Source organism: Pectinophora gossypiella, chromosome Z, assembly GCF_024362695.1.
Source record: "Pectinophora gossypiella chromosome Z, ilPecGoss1.1, whole genome shotgun sequence".
NCBI classification, from domain to species: domain Eukaryota; kingdom Metazoa; phylum Arthropoda; class Insecta; order Lepidoptera; family Gelechiidae; genus Pectinophora; species Pectinophora gossypiella.
This window is the reverse complement of record NC_065433.1, coordinates 18,012,626-18,033,928: the sequence shown is the minus strand read 5'-3', so window position 1 is coordinate 18,033,928 and position 21,303 is coordinate 18,012,626. Positions and strand designations below refer to the sequence as shown.

The 21,303-nt window shown below is 37.0% G+C and overlaps 1 protein-coding gene across 6 annotated transcripts in view; it reads left to right on the top strand.

Annotated features, from left to right (window-relative positions):
* Positions 1-19,731, top strand: part of LOC126380442 (LIM domain only protein 7) — a 102,090-nt gene extending 82,359 nt beyond the window's left edge. For 5 of the 6 annotated variants that reach the window (XM_050029848.1, XM_050029847.1, XM_050029849.1 and 2 more), the window contains 11 exons: positions 7,742-7,874; positions 8,162-9,811; positions 11,590-11,919; positions 12,115-12,450; positions 12,686-12,856; positions 14,736-15,208; positions 15,294-15,429; positions 16,294-16,401; positions 17,360-17,478; positions 18,480-18,607; positions 19,209-19,731. In XM_050029848.1, the coding sequence (XP_049885805.1) occupies positions 7,742-7,874; positions 8,162-9,811; positions 11,590-11,919; positions 12,115-12,450; positions 12,686-12,856; positions 14,736-15,208; positions 15,294-15,429; positions 16,294-16,401; positions 17,360-17,478; positions 18,480-18,607; positions 19,209-19,396 (3,772 nt within the window). In that variant the 3' untranslated portion in view covers positions 19,397-19,731. The remainder of the gene's footprint in view (positions 1-7,741; positions 7,875-8,161; positions 9,812-11,589; positions 11,920-12,114; positions 12,451-12,685; positions 12,857-14,735; positions 15,209-15,293; positions 15,430-16,293; positions 16,402-17,359; positions 17,479-18,479; positions 18,608-19,208) is intronic. The other variant, XM_050029850.1, reaches the window with a different exon arrangement.
* The last annotated feature ends 1,572 nt before the right edge of the window (positions 19,732-21,303 follow it).

Genomic DNA, 21,303 nt, shown 5'->3' with positions numbered 1-21,303 from the left:
AAGAAACCGTTCAAGTCCGGCAAATTACACCCGCATTATGAAGTCAATTTCTGCTCGGGTTCCTGCACGAAATAATATAAATAGTCTACAAGCAGGCCGTCTGACGCTCAATGTTTTACAAGCTGTTTATTCAATCTATAAAAGCGCTATTTCTGTTTAACGCTGTCAATTTGTAAAATTAGTTCAGTATCGTCACCACCAGGTGGAATTTATTTGTTTAAAAATGTGTAGTGAGACGTACCGAGATCACTTTCTAAGCAAACACTATCATTACGCTCTGCTCCGGGGGTGGCTGCTATGTAATTGTGATGTCTGATAACATAGGACACTGCACTTTCTCGCGAACGTTACCTTTAGTTTCTAAGCTGTCATTCCAATGATAAGACGTTCCATGTTCTAGAATTTTCTTACTTAATATTAAAATTTAATATCATGACGCTGCATCATATTTTGATGCGAACAGCAAAGGACTGGAACTGTTTGCTGTCGTCTGTTTTTCCAACTCGTTATAATCTGGTAGTCTTCAAGGCTTGAGTGAATTTAACTATAATAGGCATACCCTACATCGTCACTTATACCATTAGGTGAGAATGTAGTCAAACGCGAGCCTATATTATTTAGAAAAATATATAGTTTTTAAAACACAGTGTGTTAACTGTCGCAAAGCGTTCCAGAACGCTGCTGCGGTATTGCTCGATCAATGCAACGTATAAAATACAAATTCGTTACAGTATACGTTTTATACTCATAAAACTATTTTACATTTCCTGTATTTGTTCCACATGGTGTCGACAGCAGTTCAGAGTCGCCGACCACATAACAGAACGCTCCTATTAACTAATGTACCACTCCGCCGTATATACAAATGCAACATGGCTTCTGATTTGTGTTACGTATCATGGAGTTATGAACGTACCGTACACGGATATATTATTTCTGCCCATAGCCGGTGAACTTACTAGTCTCAAGAACCTTAAATGTATAAACATATTTATGTAAAATTTTACACTTTTAGATTTCAGTGTATGTTTAGCTTCAAAAGGTGTGCAATGGATTGGAATGTCCATTGTGCAGAACAAGAATAAGACTCGTTCATAGATGTCCGCTCTGATGTTATTGCTTGGGTCATTGTGTAATTAATTCCATATTTGTCGACCGCAGCCTAGTCTAGTCTGTGAGATCATAGACCACGTAGACCATAAGGTATATAGACCATAAGGAACGGATTCATGCCACGTTTATTAATAACTTACGCGGTCTAATCCACTAATCTCAATGATGTTAACGCAAAATGTATTCAGGTGTGTAGACTTCTAATGCTATGCATATAACAGCATAAAACTGAGATTGTTTTTGGCTTCAACGATGTCATATCCATCTCAATAAATAGGGCGTATGAACTAGAGGAAGTTATTATCACAATGAAGTACACTTTTAATATAAAAAAACTACTGCAAACTCAACTAAGAGAAAATTGCTAGCGTCGCTACTCGTAGTTATCCTTATGGTCAGAAGTGTTCGGTAGCCGGCACTCATTACCGGCAGTTAAATCCTGCACTCACGCACGTTCATTTTCTCTAGAAATACACAAGTACTTAGTGTTTATAATGCTGTCAATTATTACCATTTACTAGAATATTTCCAGTTACCGTCGTGAAGTCTTGTCTGTTTTTGCGCAATCGTCAAATAATTTTGCTCGTTCGGCATTAAAACTTTATAATTGATTTAAGGATTAATTGAGAACGGAGCACTATTACCAATCAAAAATCGAAAGTCAGTTACCGTTTTACAGCAGTAAAATTATTATTAAAAGTTGTTTTTGATTGCAAATATTATAATTAATATCAGCATTTTGAACGATCTCCTTGCATATTAGAGTGTACCGAGTGTTGTTCACAAGTAATTAGAGGAAACAAACGACCTTCACACACCATAAACAATTGCAGAAACCTTAATATGTATTGCGTGGGAGTAGCGCATTTCTGCAGCAGCGCATGATTGATGAATAGGCGAGTTACATCAATCGCAATGCATACTAGTTACAATACGGTATTTTTAAACCTCTCGACTCGACATTGCTACAAGTTAACACACTGAGAGGCAAATACATCAATCGTTTGTTTTACATAATTAACATAAACGACATACATGACAATGCCATAGTATATCACATTTAAGAGTCAGACTCATCGCAAAAGGGAAAACCTTATAACTACGAGGTTAAGGAAACGTCTATTAAATTACCTCTATTATGCTACAAATTAAAATCTTCAACACTTTACAACACGTCTGTATTTCTTGAGTTTTAATTACCAATTAGATATTGTATTGAAATTCACTATAATTTATTTTATAAGATGCATTGATGTCATTTCTTCTCCTCTTGCATAACACCTTACGAAATGGCGTACAATCAAAAATGTTACATTGACCTACAAAAAGTTTATCTATGAAATTACTTTGAATAAATGATTCTGATAATTGGGATCTGATACTTGTGTAAGCCTTTCACCGTGCTTGATATTTCTTAATCCCCCTGAAAGTTCGGTGCTTTATTTTTTTCCTAAGGATTAGTTTATAGATGTGTAAAAGTCCCATAATAAGCAATAAAAAAAATATGCTGATTTCAGTACACACCGTCTAATTTTATTTTTAAGTTATACCTGTCATTTTTTTTCCGAAAAGGAAAGAGACGGGTAATCAACAGTCATAAAATGTATGGAACACACGTCAATTTTAGGCAACATTACAGCAACGGGTTGCATATCAGCGAGATGCCTCTTTTATTCACAAGGATTACTTATTCATTTTAAAATTGACATTTGTCAATCATCGGTCCTTTTCCAATTCGACGGATAAGAAAATGACAGGTGTAATTTAAAATAAATTAGGAGGTGTCTGCAGGAATCGGGGCCAATGTTTCATCTTCGATGTTTCCCTATGCTGGGTGAGATTTCGTAATTTTTTTTATGGCATTGCTGTGCTCTGCAGTTGCATCATGACCGAGTACTAACAATGTAAAGTACGAGTAGGTACATCCGTCTTAGTATACCTCATTGTGTGGGTTTTGACGGATGATCCTCTTTTATTGTAATGTTCGAAACATGTGTATCGTAGGTGGTTGTTTCTTTATGGCCTTCGTTTGACATCACTTTTGTTTTAGTATGACGAAAAACTTCGTGTATATTTTCTAGGCGGTTGAGAAACTATGGACAGTTCGAATCAAGTGGAAAGATGTAACTATTGAAAATATCGTGGAAATAAAAAAAAAACTAAAATTCCATAATCGTTAATAAAATGTAAAAATATCCACCATAACGGGCTACAGCCATAAAACGAATAATAAATAACAAGTAGCATAAAAACAAGCAGATAGCAGACTTATTTCTCGCCGTCTATGTGAGCTAAATCAGTGCATATCGCCAGTGTTCAGCGAGAAGGGAGAACCAGTAATAATGACTAGGTATATCGCATTACAACCTGTCGCTTCGACACCACTCTAGGCAACTGTTGTTCACGCAACCCTAGGACCTGTTTACACGTGACACCCAGTTATTCTGTCACCTAGCTAATTCATACTGAACATGTATAAATAGTGCCCTAATTATGTTAGCTTCTAATATTATTCGACTCGTATTACAAAATAACCCACCTAGCCAAAAGGTAACGTTCTACAAAAGACAACTATTATGACGAAACGTGTACACTCAAAACAATGCCACCGTATCTGGTATCTGTCCAATAAGTACCGCAATACCTAACTTGCTCTAGACCGGTTTTTTAGCTGTGTTAACGTATTGACAGAATGAGTTTATTTATCGTTATCAAATATTACTCTATAGATAACTTGAGACAGCTTGATACTGTTTACGTATTCATTATCATTGGAAAGTGCTGTTACGAAGACCTGGCTGCGTAATAAACATGCGATTCTAATCGAAACGCGTTTTAAAACTAAAAGTATAAATCAAAGATTACAAAGCAAAACTACTATTATAAATACATGTACGGCGTACGTAATCATAATCCTGATAGAGTATTAAAAATGTATGTTGTGTACGTAAGAAGCAACACTATCCATTAGCTAGAAGGAGCGACGCGACTAGCCACCATAGTAGGTTAGCTAAACGCTGTTTTCCAACTGTAGACACTACTAACCCGTCCTTACAACACATTAGCAATCGCACCCTGAGAAGCCTTAAAGGTCTGTGCACGCTAGCTTGAGCGCGTAGCCAAAGAGCGCATCTACACGCGCAAAAAGCCTGGGTGTCTTCCCATAGCTTCCTGCATAGCCAGTTTCAAAGCAGTTTCCAATTAGGGTCGAACCACATCGGGAGCGGTTTGAAAGCCAATGTTTCACTCGTGACTGATATGGATATGCCAGTAGTGTCGTGTTAGTGATAAGAATGCTCATTCCTAGGAGATCGCCTATTTAATAAAAACACGATCTATATTACATACGATACGTTTACAGGAAATTCACTCATATTTTATGGAATATACACTGTGTCAGAGACATCGTAACGAAAACTTGACAGATGATTCAGACCATGATTCTGAGTTGACATCAAGTGGAATTTTCCATCGCAAAAGTATCGAACTAAAAATATTAAAAAAGAAACACTAACATTTTCATGCATTTTCCAACAGGAAATTCCACTTGACATCAACTCAGAATCATGGTCTGAATCATCCCCTTATACCTACTTGTATGGATACCTGTACGTACTTGTACGGGGTGTAAGTGACATCGTAACAAATACTGAGACGGATGACTCAGCTCATTAATATCAAGTGGAATTATCCATCGCAAAAATATGGAATTGAAAATAATTTTAAAAACCCAAAAATGAACATGAATTTTGCGACGGAAAATTTCACTTGATATATTAACTCAGAATCATGGTCTGAATCGTATTCGTTACGGTGTCAACATCGTAACGAAAACTAAGGGTAAAACTGGGTAGTTTTCGTGAACAGAAATAGCTTTAATATGTCACACTATTCACTAGTAACATTATACATCAATGCTTCTACTAGTCAACCTTGTAGAAATAGTATGTATCCTTTAAACGAACGCGAGCGTAAATAATGATAACCTTTGAAATACACGATGTAATACGGTACGACCAATGTAATAGTGTCACGTAATGTTCACGTATAAGTTGTTATTGTATAGAATCCATCCCAGAAATATCCCCAGCCAATTTATAGTAGAATCTTTCACAATCATTGTTTATCTTCTCTCTCTCTATAATTTTTGACTGATTTAGTGATGTAACTGTATCATAGTTATCTACACCTAAACTGTTAACTAACCTAACTGTTGTTATAATGCTTTGGCGAATTTGTTATGCTACATTTTTATTTGCGAATGTTTTGTTCTAAAAATTCTCAGGCACTTTTAGTGATTTGTGTTATAAAACGTAATTTAAAAGCGGGTCCTTATTTAAATGAGCAATGAAGAGTAGTGTATATTATCTCAATGTTCCTCAGCAATACACATTCTCACACGGCAAACAAATTGCGAAATAATCGCGATGTTATGTGACTGACAACAACAATGGCCATGTTCCCGTCGTCCGCACTCCATTAAAGCTATGGCACAAACCATAAGCGTCGGTATGACCATCACCACTCACTTCTTACGAGTGCTTTAAACAACTCTGATCATATTTCCACGTGTCTTTTGACAAACCCGTGATATCATGTTCTATTGTAAGTATAATATTTTCAGTCCTCTGGCATCACTTACGCTACTTCCATATTATAATGTATGGGAAAAATGCGTAACAGTTGGTATTTCGTGCAAATATTCACGAAATAACTCGCGTTCACGCCGAGTTCGTGCGTATCGCGGCTTACCGTGACTTACTGGTACGTGGTGCTATGTACAATTGTACTTACTTTTCCTTCGAACAAGCCAGTAAGACTTTATTACACTTGCATGATTGTCAACTTGTTAGATAATATCAAGTTTCGAGTTCATATGTTCATATGAAGTCTCGTCGCATTTACCAGTGGAATACATATAAATGTATTGACTCTCATTCCAATAATGGTCACGGGCGCCGCTTTTCGTGCATACCTACCATATTGAATTATACTGAATAACTTGTGTGTAAATATTTTGCTAAATTCCTTATCCTCAAAGTACAACAATAAGAGCCTCGAGGTAAATTGGTTCGTGATATACGAAGCACGAATGAACGTGAGGTTCCAGGATTCGAACCCTGCGAAAATTACATCCTATTTTATGAATTCCCAAGCTATTTTATTGAAATTCATTACAGGATAAGGAATTTCGTGATATACTTTTGAGTTATATTTGCAATGCGAGCGAATGTTGTATATTACAGGATCTATGCTTGCGAATAAATAATTATAAACCTACCTACATACATGTAAGTCACTTCCCATGTTCGTATATCAACAATGGATCCGAGATAGTTAAATCCGTACAAGAGAACAGCAACTAACAGAAACGCATGCAAGTGGCTTTATGGACGGACTTACGCAGGATTGTTATAACAATATTTTCCAGGTGTTGATACCAGATTTTTTTAAATATCATTAAAAATGAATGCTGAGGGCATAGTGACACCCAAGGGGAAATCACCTTGGAAGTACTTCTTCTCAAGGTGTGTATTATTTAATCAATATTTAATGAAATCTGGAATCAACTTCTATATTTTCATACTTTACTCACGAACAAACCAATATTGTTATTTATTTGTACCCAGTATGCATTTTGAAGTTGGGATTTAAACATGCTTTCTTTTGTAGAAAACATGTCTAACTGCTATCTTGCGTTTCATCTAATTTGTGGTCAAAGGTGAAAGAAAAATCACGTCGTACTAGCTAATGTGTAGACTCAGTGTTACGACGATTGAATAGAATAGAAAGTCAACATACAGAATCAAAATGAACAAATGTAAAACTGTTTTTAGATTTAAATTACTTAATGTGTACCTCGTATTATGTTAGAATCTGTTTCGCCGTATACTCGTACATGCAGAGGTCAGAAAATTGTGCATGACCCTTTTGGTACTTTAAGTTCAGTCCTATAAAAAAATTTTTATTTCGTTTCGTGTGTTTACCGGCACTGACTTAAATTAGGCTTGTAAGAAGGTAGGATTCGTGGTTTAAGACAGCTTACATTTGTCGCCATATTCAAATAGCATATCGTCAACCGGCGTGTTGTAATAGGCGTCGAGTATCGTAAATCAGAATAGTGCATGTGTAATTTTGAAACCCACTGCTTTCTATTCAAATGTCCAAAAGTGTTACGGCGAAAGTATTATCGCATGCGACAGACTACCTCGGAACATGCGTCGGAGAATTTGACCAGTTTTCACTTTTCTTTCGGCGACATAGCGTAATCCATCATAGTTACTTGTTTAGTACATATTTTATTATCGTTGAATCTGTTACTTACTTTTTGCTATTTACTTTCCATCGCTTTCGTTGTTCAAGGCTTCAGTAATGTTATCACATGTCAACCACAGGTATCATAGTCGGTATGACAAATCACAAATGACTAACACTGTGTAAAAAATAATAATAATAAACAACTAGCTGTAGAACATCTGACGCTATCTTACCTAAAAGTTGCTCAATGTGATTCAACAAACATAACATTATGCATATATTCAACACTGAGTAGAGTAAAATGTTGTAAGCATTACTTTCTCTTGAATACATTTTGGAACTTGAATAAAGTGGGGTTTGTTGGTTCCAGAGCCGGTCGCAGAAGGCGGAACCCGCTGGCGCTGTACACGGAAGATGACGGGCACGACCTCAGTGACCTTGGCATCGGCACCTCCAGCACCAAGAGCAGCCTCAGTGAGGACTGCGACACACACAGCCTCGCGGTGGGTACCCCTACTGTTCCCTACACTACCTTACTCTACTACCTAATTATAAGGCCAACGCGAATGTATAGTAACCAATGTTCGGCAATGCGAATGTGTATGCTTGTTACATCACTAATTTAGTATTTAATATTCTTGAGTTCATTACTCCAAAAACCTGTTTATACTTAGCAGCCGGCGATAAGAAAGCAAAAAGAAAGCTTCGTGTTCCCACTATATAGTTAACATAGTTGTTTAATACTGTATCATAAGGATATTCCTAATATTTATTTATTTATTTTTTTCAGAGTGACGGCATCGACCTGGATAAAAACCATTCAGACGTTGACAATCTTTCAAACTGCGAAAACAATCGTAAGCTGGGGTCAAGCGCTAATGAATACGATACCTGCACGACCACGACCATCAGCTCTCCAGAACCCGAGGAGTATACTTATGAAGGCGCTATTGAAGGCTACAAATCGAGGATCATATCACAGACAAATAGTAACATCGTTAAAACAGTTGTTAATAACAACTTCAAAGAGAAATCGCCTGATAAAATTAACGGTGATTTGAACAGGATTAGAACAACGGTTAGCAACAAAATTGAGCAAAAAGTTTCATCTTTCCAAAATGAAAGGGTTACTGATGCCAAAAACAATAACCTTAAAAAGGACTTGCCGAAAGTCGACATACATAAACGACGGGAGCAATTTGAAAGAGAAAATTCACAAGAATTGCAAATAAACAAACCAAAATTGCCTGATATAGCGAACAAAAAGTCTATAAAGGAGAGATTATCCAGTTTAGAAAAGTTTACAGAAGAATCACAAGTCCAAAAGTCTACAAGTGACCTGACAAAACTACCCACTGAAGTTAAACCTTTAAAAGAACGTTTATCATCGCTTGAAAAAATAAAATCTGCATCTACAGAAGTCGACAAAGCTAAAAGGCTTTCTAATGGCGACCTCAGTCACACAAAGTCTGTAAAAGAACGTTTGTCGAGTCTTAAATCACAAACTTCTGAGGAAGAAGTGAAATCCTTAAAGACAGAAGTTAAAGAAGTGTCCATGAGTCTTAAGGAACGTCTATCCTGTCTTGATGCTGCAAAACACAAGGAAATTCCCAAAATATCAGTTGAAGAAGATATTGTTAAAAATGAAAAGATAGAGGAAAAAGATAATGACTTAAAACAAAACTCTTTGAAGTCCAGTCTGTCCGGAATTGAAAACCAAATGCAAAGTTTTTGTCGTTCACTTGATAGTTTGGATATTAATGGGCAGTCCTCTCCGAACTCTTTCGAAAGAGTCCAGAGCTTAGAAGACTTCGATTGTGCTGAGATGCAAAACAATACTGTTCCAAGTGATATCGAAACTGAAGATAGTGGAATACACACGGCAAAAGACTCATGCGCTCCGGTTGACGACATCGCAGATTTAACTCAAGTTGCTTCTCCTATTGGAGAACCGATGGTCGAAGTTTCAGAATACGAGTCTTCTAACGAAGACGGTGCAGTGCTTATTGAGCCGTCAAAAATCGAGGAACCAGCAGAAAAAACTACAGAGACTATTCAAACAATAGTGCAAGATATCATTGTTGAAGAAGTGGAGGACCAAGACAGTAAAGCTGAAGACACAGACAGCGGCAGCAACTACGTCCAAGCAGTCTCGCAACCAGAAGAAGTTAGCGTTACAGAAGAAGTAACTGAAATACAGATGGACAAAGAAGACGAAGACACCCTTAAGAGTTTGGACAATCAAGATACTAGTGTAAGTCTAAATGAGCCAGTGTCTACCGCATCGGAGGGAGACACAGTGGTGTTTGAGGGGAAGATGACAATACATTTGAACTTGAATGAAATTTGCAACAATATGAACGCTGGTGCTGGGAAAATTTCTAACTGTACGGAAATTAGTTCTACTAACAATTCTACTAACTGCAAAAGCATGCCGATGGTAACTGTCTCTAATATTACAACGACTACTAATATTTCACCAAAGAATTCCATTAAGACGCTAAAACCATCTAGCGAAAACCATACTTTGCTTACTAACAAACTTGCTGATGTAACGTGTACATTTGAATGTACATTCAATGATGAAAGCGTAGGTAATGATGAATCACGTAATCATGATCCATCTTGTAACAATCATGTGCCCATTAATAATACTCGAGGTAACGATGTCATCAATCCGAAACCTGACATTACAGCTAACAGTGGCGAATCAATGGTAAGTAGCACGCAAGATTCTAATCCATTCTGGGAGAAACGAACTAAGCGTTGTTTGGAGCCTAATAGGCGGAAAACTATTCTGTTTATAAATAACAAAGTCACAACGACAAAAACGGTAGCCAACAATAGTGCTAATAATAATGTGTAAATAATCCTTAGCGAAAACACGAGGTTCGAGCTACTCCATTCTATTTCTCATACATTGCTCGCTCTTGAAACAGCAAGGCAGATGAGAAGTAACGATTATGGACGTATTACAATAGAAATCTTTATGATCTTGATCTCACCTTCCGGTTATGTTAGCAGCTCCGCCGTCACCGAATACCATATGCACATTCTTAGCTATTTTAATTCGTCTAGTAGAAAGTAATTACTAATACCTCCATGTATTGTGAGATTTATAAATTTTTTAACATTATTTATTAAAATAAAAACATCTAATCATTGTCAGATGTGTGCTAAAACAAAAAAACTTAATCTTAGAAATTCCTAGCACTTAGCCGATCACACATACACACAAGACATCTTATAATTTAGCTATTTATCACCATAATTATAGTATATTTAGATGTTATACATATAATACAGGGTTATCAAATTTATTGTAGTACCTACCCAATAAACGACCTCATTGTATAAAGATCCTATCATGTAGGCATAATTTTAAACATTATTTCGTCAATTCGTAGTCTGTAGAGTGATCATTCTAAGCCCATTCATTATTATTTAGCATCTATTCATTTAGAGTATTTATTCGAAAAACGTGATATGTGTAAATTCATTTTACCAAAAATATATGTTACGCTGTTATGTATGGGTTTTCTTTATGTATGGTGTATCCTATATCATATTAACGCCCCATTTATATCATTGTATTATCTAAGTACCTATACAATATTAGTCATACAGAACAAGCCACCTCATTAACTGAGTTAATCAAAGCAGAATTTCTAGTCTGCACACCCTTCTGTTGTCTGAGAGACCTCGTTTTATCTTAGTCAAACAAAGCTAAAGTTATCTCGTGATCATGTATGAGTACACGTTAGTATTATGTTCGGAGCCGCTACCAGGTAGGCCCCTCTGTCGTCAGCACTATGTCACGCACAGTATCTATTCCGTAAACTGTTATCTCCTGATTCAGAATGGTTAGCCTCGCGTTAGGGTCTGTTACATCAGCAGCTTTTGGTGATGGGTTAATGCAAGGTAAGACATAAAATTATCCGTAGATTTTGCGCTTCATAACCTTCATTTCGCTGCATGGCAAGCCACGTCTTGTGTGTTCGTAATGGTTCATTTATTTTTTCAGAGCATGAATTTTCCTTCTTCTCTATTTAATATTTTTCTATTTTGATAATAAAGTCTTTGATGGAAGTTGATATATAATTATTAGTTTGACATTGCAAGCTTCTTTTGTTATTTTTATGGCGAGGTATTGTTTTATTAATTCTATGTGTATTAATTAACTATGTTATGTGATTGTAAAATAATTAAATTCTTCAGGTCATTGACGCTTTGGAGTTGGCTTTTAAAGAATTAGACTCGGAAGATAGTTTTGCCAACAACAGTACTATGAATGACAGCAAGGAGGCACAAAATGGGAGCAGTACAGAGAGTAAACCATCCAGTAGTAATGAGCCTCTGATTGACTTTGACTCGGACACGAAGATATCGGTGGCGCCATTGTACGAAAACGTCTTCTATCAGAATACCATGGATGATTCTTCCGCCTTCCCACTGGACATGCCAACCAATGTCTTGGAGCCACCGAAAGAGAAACCACCTCCACCACCGACTGACGATGAACCAGAGAACGACGAACTACTTGGAAATGTAAGTATGACTTCACTTGTCCATAGTCTAAGTATAACATGTTTAAATTCTCCTGAACATCTAAAGGCACAAGTATTTTTATTAGTGTGCCCTTCTTCACATAGTTGCAATAAACAATGCAATTAAATAATCATGAAAACAAATGAAACTAAAAACGTTATGGATGGATATAAAGACATCAAAATGGTATTCCAGGGGAATTTCAAGCACACTAGTTCTGCAAGACGCATTAAGAAAGAGATTCGCAACAAGCGAACTAGCTTCTTGGGCATTGAGGGTCAGGTCGACGACAGCTACCTCGACGCGGACCTCGCGCTGGTACCCAGACCCGACATCACATCGTTCCTGCAAGAAGAAACTAAGATAGAGAAGCTTCTGTACAAGAAGACACTCTCTCACGACATGGACGTCAAGTTGAGGGAGAGCCGCGACTCGGGAGTAGACGTGGACAGAGGTCCGTCCGCAGAGGCCTGGTACAAGGGACAGTCTTCCCCGGAAACCTCGAATCCTCATAGTCGTCAGAATAGCGAGGTGAGTTATACAAACACGTTCTCTGCTTATTGTCATTTTTTACTACCAAGTAGGTACCTAGAAGTTTAAAAATATCGCCAAATGCTACATCCGAAAGTCGCAGGTTCAAATGCCATGGTATATTTATTGATTTCATCTTCCTTTTGTTTACATTCCTATTACAAATACAATCACGCGTATCAACCTTTAGCTTATAAAATATGGTATGTACCTAAAATGTAGTATTCTGTTCCAGCCATACACCCACGTAACTGTAACTTCAGATGAAGAGGAAGCAGCAAAGAAACAAAAAGAAGAGAACTTCTCAACTAACCTGACGTCCAAACTATCTGACCTAACTGACTCGACGGCGCAACTAGACGAAAATAAAATAGAGACATTGGATAAAAAACTGCAACAACAACAGGTAACCCCCCAACAATGAACAAACTGCCCGACACCCTTCATATATTTATTTATTAACTCTTATGCAAATTAGATTTCTTCCGGGGATATTAGATTTATTTTAATTTGTGTAATAGGGTAGTTTCCAACTAGTCAAATCAGTTACTTTCTACTAAACGTCAAAACACGAAATTACGAGAATTTGTATGAAAAAGTAGCCTGTGACGTCATAGAAAAACGTGACAAAATGTCGCACTAATTATTACAATTTCCTTTATTAAAATACGTTTATAAGTTAAATAGAAAAAGAAAAAGGTTTTTTGGTCACCTTTAATCTGTCTTTATTTAGTAATCAGAATTTCATAATTTATCTTTGACTTGGGAAACTACCCGATTTCAATGTTCTTATTTTCTTCTCATCTTCCATACATTTCAAATACAGTGAAATGCTATATGAAGAGTTATTATTTAGTTAATTATTTATGCTCGTAGTAAGGTTGCTACTTGATAATATATTCCTATTTTAGATCTCGTAGTTTCTTGTATTTTCTTACTGGGGCTGTATAGTACCTATAGTTATTTTCTCGAATGAATTACCGTTGTAAATTATTTGTAATCGACACAAAGCCATTGGTATGGTATGGTATGGTTGATTATTTATTGTAATTTATATCGCAAGTTGATTGGTTTAACGTTCGTTATTAGAAATATGTACATGTACATAAGGGCACTGTTTTAAATGCCACATACATAATGTGTTCATAGAATTATTGATCTTGTATAGATCTTAGATTCGCTTGAAAGTTTGATGTCACGACATTGAGATGGCATTTGATACATTCCCCACACTGCCGCTGTATCAACTAACACAAAACTGCTTTTTAACGCTTGTATACGTATAAGGTACTGGGCAGACATCCTAAGTTAGGAAGTGTAATGAATATCACAAACAAATATTATTTTCTGAAGTGATTTATTTGAAACAAATGATAGTTTATTTTTTTTTTATTTTTTTTTTGTCTTTAATTTACTTAAGGGCCAAATAGTTTATTTTGATTCCTTTTATTTTATTATTTTTATTATGTAAGTATAGTATATATGTTAAAAATATATCAAATAAATATTATTTACACTACAATATTTCTTGGCTTTTATTTTTGCACAATCTATTGCACCTATTGTAGATTAAGCAAGTATTTGTAGATACACACTTGCATGACTATTGCACAATTTGCACATTATCTATCATATCAGTCTACCACGAGTAGTAGTTATGATTCATTAATAATACATTCTGAAGGAATTCAACATCATCAGTCACAAGTGTTCGTGATGATTTCATCATTGACCATAAAATTGTATTTTTGATGCTTGGTCAACTCCATCAAGATTATAACTTCTTTAACAACTTGTCAATCATGCATTGTATCGAACGGAGCCATAATATTAACATAATACCTACGGATACATAATTTAAGGTCATCAATACTAATTGGTTTTGTCGTTTTAATATTATGGATCCTAATTACGTTCACCAGTTTGTGAGTGTGTGTAAATAACAAGATGGCGGCTATGATGTAACTTTACAGGCGAGTCGCACTAACGAGGATTGGCCTGACGGGCACTTTGACGATGCTCATACCAAGGTGACTGACACATTTTAACTCAATTTCATTCTCATTAATAGTTGGCAATTACGTCATCCCATTAACAATTACATTGTATACTAAATGTAAACCAAAGTCATTAATCCATTATCTAGAGACAATCGTCAATTGTTCTCTAGTTTGATGCACGCTAGCTTAAGCCTTGCTCCTAACTATTAATTATAATTTTCAATTACTAACAAAACCATAAAGTTAAAACGTAACTATAACATAGCAACCCTGTCCTGAATGTAGGAAGTACTGCGATTCGAAAGGGAGCTCCTGCAGTTGGAACAAGAAGAACTGCGGAGACAGAGAGAAAACTTGCTGCGAGATCAAACTAGAATTATACAGAAATCCGTACAGGATGTGTCCACAGTGCCCAACACCCCAGAGAAGCCTTTACACAATAGGCCACCAAAAACAGGCAATCAGAACTACAGGCATTCCATGCCAAATCTGTTGGTGAACGAGAGTTATGCTCTGGTTGCGCCGGCGATACCTGAGAGGCCAGTGTTCGACGAGAATATGAAGAGGAAACCTTTTGTGTCGGAGGAACACATACAGAGACACTTCGGAGTGGAGGAAAGTAGGAAGGTTCTGTACAACGACCGAGTGAAGGTCGCTGAAGTAAGGCGACAGGTGCCGAACGTGGTGAGACCGCCGCAGCCCATACTGCCACCTAAGCCAAAAAGTCGAGAGTCAATAGAGAGAGAAATCACAATGAGGTACATGCAATATATGATACACAGATCCTTAAATTAAATTTTGTTTCTAAGTCGGTGAGAAATTGTAATTTTATGATAATTTCAGGAGCAGTCGCGTACCGTCAGCGGTGGAGTACGTGAATGTTGATCGAACGACTGTACAGTTGCGACAGAAGCCAGTCCCTCCTGCTCAGGCCAGCAACAATGGGCAATACCACCCTATGACCAGACATACACTGCAGGTAACATACATACATAACATCATCAAAGTACTCTTGACCAGTAGGGCTAACTTTTGTCATGGTATTTTTATCGATTCTGACGATACTATTATGTCGTTTTGTCGATTGGTGGTAATATGTGAAACCAAATAAGTCATGTCAAAATACAAACAATATTACGTGCACGAATGTTAGGGAAAAAACAAACTTATCGATTTGGATAAAATGTATTGATGCGATCGATAATTTTATTACGTTGCGCAACTTAACCATGCTGGCCTTTTTTAAAACATCTTGGATCTGATCGCGGTATTTACGCCTAGGTCTTACTCTTCTAACACTTATACCTGCATCACAAATGTTTTTCGTAAGTCTATTTTCACTCATTCTCTCTACATGTCCGAACCATTTGAGTCACTACATTTTCAGGTAACATTTTATAATTATTTTCATTAAAGTTCTACACGTTACCAAATGAACACAAATAAATGAATGAATGAATAGACTTACATTGACCAAATTGGAGATGTCCTTAGAAAAGGTTTAGTACGGCCTACACTGAACCGGCGTGCGTGTATGAAGCGATTGATGAATATGGAGGAAGCAAGAGAAGTGTGCCAGGATCGAAGCAAATGGAATTCTATAGTCTCTGCTTACCTCGGTGAGGAATAGGCGTGAGTATGTATGTTTGTACATACACATAGATAAGCTCACGCCCGTAATCCCTGATGAGGTTAGCAGAGTCTCGACAAAACAGACAACTTGCAGCCACTGTTGTTTAGAAGTCCTTAGATATAAATAGAACCTAATGATGAAAATGGATTTTTCATTAAACTATTAAACCAACTAAGTACGTCTTGATTGTAACGTGTATTATAATTTTAGGCTTTAAGCGCTGCCCCTACGCCTAAGCTGATATCAAATGCGGATTGGATGCAGGCGCGGAACAGAAAACCTGCGAATTACAATTACAATCAGCACTGGCTCATACAGGTAAAAATAATAAACATTATTATCACATGAGTACTATGTAACTAAGCACATTAATTAATATTTGACACCAGGGTCGATGAGGTTGTTAATCCACACGACTGAAGAAGTTCCATACTTTTGCGACGGAAAATTCCACTTGATATCAACTCAGAATCGTGGCCTGAATCACCCTCAAAGTTTTCGTTACGATGATACATTTCAGCATGGTAGTTATTTTTAGCTGAAGGGTATTATTGGCACGATAGAATATCTAAATCTTCTATCGTGTGGGTTGTGAGGTGGATTACCAACCCCATCAACCCATCTAATATATATCCCCATCTTGATATCTGATGATTTCATAAATTCTGGTGCCAGAGTTACTGTTGAGTCGCCAAAGGCTCATATAACGACTTACTCGTTTAAACAGTAGCCGGCGCCGACTGCTTAACGTGCTCTCTGCAGCACTGATCATATTACTTTCGGACAATCTAGTGATGCCTTCAATATCCTAACCGTGTGGAACCCGGGACCTCTAGAGGAGGATATCCGGCTACAAGGTTGGCTGGATATCTAATACCCGGGAAAACACATTTTTAGGTTGTACAGTTTGCAACCGCACATGTCCCGCGTCAGCTATTTTACCTTTTACGCAATTGTTTAATTAGTTCACGATTCATCAAGGTAGCGTCTACTCGCGTATTTGTGTAATTAACTTTAAAAAGAAAGTGATCAATAAAACAGACATTTTACCCTATCAAGATTGTTTTCATTTTGGATCCACATCAGTTTATCAAGATTATCATTAAATATCATACACGTCTAGCAAGAGACTGTACATAGGTAATTCATTTTAACGGTGCCAGTGTATAGGTATCTAGGTAATGATAACCAAATAAAAACCTACATTATTTCAACTGAGTGGATATCCTAAGGTTTACCCGGCTACCATTGTAAAACCTTTTTATTATTCTTGCAGGAAGCAGAACAAAGACGGATAGAGGAACAAAGAAACAAGATGCGCCCAAATCAAAGACATTCGTACCACCAAGACATGGCACCGCCCACTTTACACAACATGCATCCATTGAGCGCCAGGTAAAGCTAATACTACATTTTCAATATAACCCACGATGGTGTTATATATCAGACATATCTTTAACTTTTAAACACCATTACTAGTTAGGACTCCCCTATCCATCCATAGGGAAGGCCCGTGCCCCAGCAGTGGGATCGTTAATGGGCTGATGATGATGATGACTAGTTAGGACAATATTTTTAGCATTTAGCACATTTCACACAAATCGTAAACTGATTCCAGTGCAGATAGGATGGTTTCTGAGCTAGAAACCTACTACAATTGGATAGTTTCCTATGTCAAAGATAAATTATGAAATTCTGACTAAATAAAGGCAGATCTAAAGGTGGTAAAAAAAGTTATTTTTTTTCTTTTTAACTTATTTATCAATAAATGTAACGTAATGCACATTTTGTCACTTTCTTCTATGACGCAAAGACGAAAGCAACATGTGATGCTTTTTCATACAAATTCTATAGTAATTTCGTGTTTTGACGTTTAGTAAAAAGTAACTGATTTGACTAGTTGAAAACTACCCTATTTATAGGTCATATATCCTGCTAGGCCTCTGATTACTTAGCCTAAACACACAAACATTTGCGTGCGTACACAAAGAAGAGCTGAAAACTTAAACAAATCCAGTGTTAGTTACTTTACTCTCTTATCACTTGATAAGTACTGTGATAACCGATAACCATAACCTAATAATAATGATAACCGCATCACAATTCTTCTATAAAATCAAATCGAAAATATGGATTCTCGACTTGATTTTACTGCTACCATAGGGTAGCAGGTGATCAGTCCATCACATCGTCCATATAATACGCCCTCCATCATACTAGTCAAAACAGTCCTAGCCCTTACTGTCAGTTTCGCGGCCCGTTTGTCGGTATTTACATGATGCCCGGGAAGATATTTAACTTCCTAGCTAAACGCATACTATTTATGTTCGCTCCCAGTTCAACAAAGAAGCAATTTGTATAACGCGTAACATTCAATGTAATTTTGATGTGTACAGCCATCAGCAGTTGCCGCAGGAGTTGAAGAGGACAGCGCGGGAGCAGCCGCGGGCCGAGCCCCCGCGAGAGGAGAAGCTGCTCAGCGTCAGCGGGCGGAGGAAGTGTTCCCACTGCGGGGAAGAACTAGGTAGTTACCATACACATTACATAAACAGCCTATTGTATACGTCTCAGTTCTGGGCCTCTCTTCGATCAGCCGAAGCGTACGCCACTTAAACTGCTCCAGTGAGGGTTAGTAGGAATATTTTGGCTAGAAGCCAGAGTTTTCAAGCCGTTTTCTCGTCTCCGACTTGGCTTACCGTCGATTTTACTTGTGCTTCGAAGCGCGGAGGAGCAGACTTTAATAAGAATAAGCCATTAAAACCACATGCAGTATAAACCTAAACCTATTAAATACCACCTTTTAAGTGTTTTCGGTTGCAAGTTCATGTAATTGTCAAAAAATAACGGAAACTGCACTAATGTGTTTTTGTCTCATGAAAAGCTAATGAAATAAGTATCGTGCTGCGACACGTCTAAAGTTACTGTATTCTCTGTAATATGTAACTCGCTGTAATGCATCATTAGAGATAATGTGTCAGATTGATGAGGTCAATTGGATGAAATCTCGTTGACAAACTGCAAATGGTCACGGCCGTGACATATTTTACAGGTTACCCGTTCAGAGCGTACGCGACAAGTTCTTAGAAATAGAAGTCGGATAATATAAACGATAATTGTGTGTGCAGGTCGAGGAGCTGCGATGATAATAGAGTCACTGTCGCTGTGCTACCACGTGTGGTGCTTCAACTGCGCAGTGTGCGGCACGCGGTTGGGCGATGGGCGCGCGGGCGCCGACGTGCGCGTGCGCGGCAACCGCCTGCACTGCCACCAGTGCTACTCCGGCGACGACGGCAGGAAGTACTCCTGTGTCTAAACTAAACCCACCCACGAGATACCTGCCTGCGCCGACCTGCCCGACGCGTTCAGACCTCGGTCAATTCAATGTCAGTGACGAACAATATGGCATTGCACTCGACATAAACAATCACTATTGCCTCGCGATTGTTTTATTTCTATCAGTAATATTTTTATTTACTTATAAATATTTTGTCATGATTCATAGAAATACTTGGTGTGGATTTAACATTATACTTTTTTTACGTTTCGTTTTTCAACACCTTACGTGATTTTATTGCATAATATTAAACATCAGTTTATGCTAAGCACGCTAAACAATAATGTACATTATAATAAGACTTCTGACTTCCACTTGTTGACATAAGCGTGATGGTACTCTACCATGCTGTCTGTCAATATGTATATGCACATGTCACCAAAACGTCTCAGCGACTCAGCGAGCCTGAGTCCGCTATTGCACGCTTTTGTATCCAAATAATAATTATTTGTACCTACGTTTATATCTAATTTAGTTGAATAATAATATCTTGCACTGAATTGGTTAATCTAAAGTTAGATAGTAAGTGTAACCACATTCACCATTTTTACGATTTCGTTTCTTTTTTGTGCCATGTCATAACGTAATATATTTCCATTTATGACGAGAAGTACACACTTAACACAGATTTATTAGTACGAGTTACTTATTCTCTACCTATAAAAGTTATTGCAGTGAGTAAATTGTTCGAAACATTTTAACTGTTTAGGTACATAAAATATATTTTCTACATAAAAAGAAAAATGTAATATTTTGTAAATATGATTTAATTTATGTTATAGAGTGTTTTAAATTTAGCTTTAATAGTTAATACTACAGTAGACATTAATCCAAAAAATGTATGATGATTATGTTATGTTATTCATTAAAATTATTTTTCAAAATATGTTGTACCTATATAACGTCACATAAACGTTAATGTGATGTAACATTATCCAAAATATTTTTATACTATAACGTAAAAGTATATCATTAATAATATCTACGTGATTCTTGCAGACCTGCACGATTATAATTGTAATTATATTAATTATTTGAACAACGTGTACATTATCTATGTTGATAAGCCAAACTGTATAACAATAAATACTTATTTCAAACTTCACATCGTGGTTTCCTTTACTAAGATATTAGATTTAATATTAGACACTTATTTCCTTCCTTTTATCAATCTGGATTCCCCATTACTTGATGCGATGAGTGATCCAGTTGACAGAAATATACTAAAAGTTGCTACAAATCGCTTCCATTCTTGAGATTGCATTTTTAAGGAAGTCCTACCTGCACTATTATTACAAGGAGGTAAAGCTGGTTTGGAAATAAAATCTGGAATTACTGAACCGATTTTAAAATTTACTATTTTATAGAATACATGGGATAAAAATATTAAAGCTAAAAAATATTTTTATTCATTATAAGTTTTAATTGAAAATGACGTGTAACGTTTTTTATTTAAGTACTATTTATTTTTTGGCTTATTACTACTGTCATTACTGCAGCTTCTTAACCTGTGTGGTATAATATAGATGAGGACAAGTAGCTCCAAAAAAAATATCAGTGATGCCTATGTTCTAGTAGCATGGCAAAAATTTATATAGTTAGCTACGTCATCATCATCATCACCAGCCCATTAACGTCCTCACTGCTGGGGCACGGGTCTTCCCTATGTGGATGTATAGGGAGATCGGGCCTTAAACCACCACGCGGGCCCAGTGCGGATTGGTGGTTATTAACGACTGCTAATGCAGCCGGGACCAACGGCTTAACGTGCCTTCCGAAGCACGGAGGAGTTCGAGATGAAAAGTTTTTTTGTGGTCACCCATCCTATGACCGGCCTTTGCGAAAATTGCTTAACTTCAACAATCGCGGTCCGAGCGCATTTACCG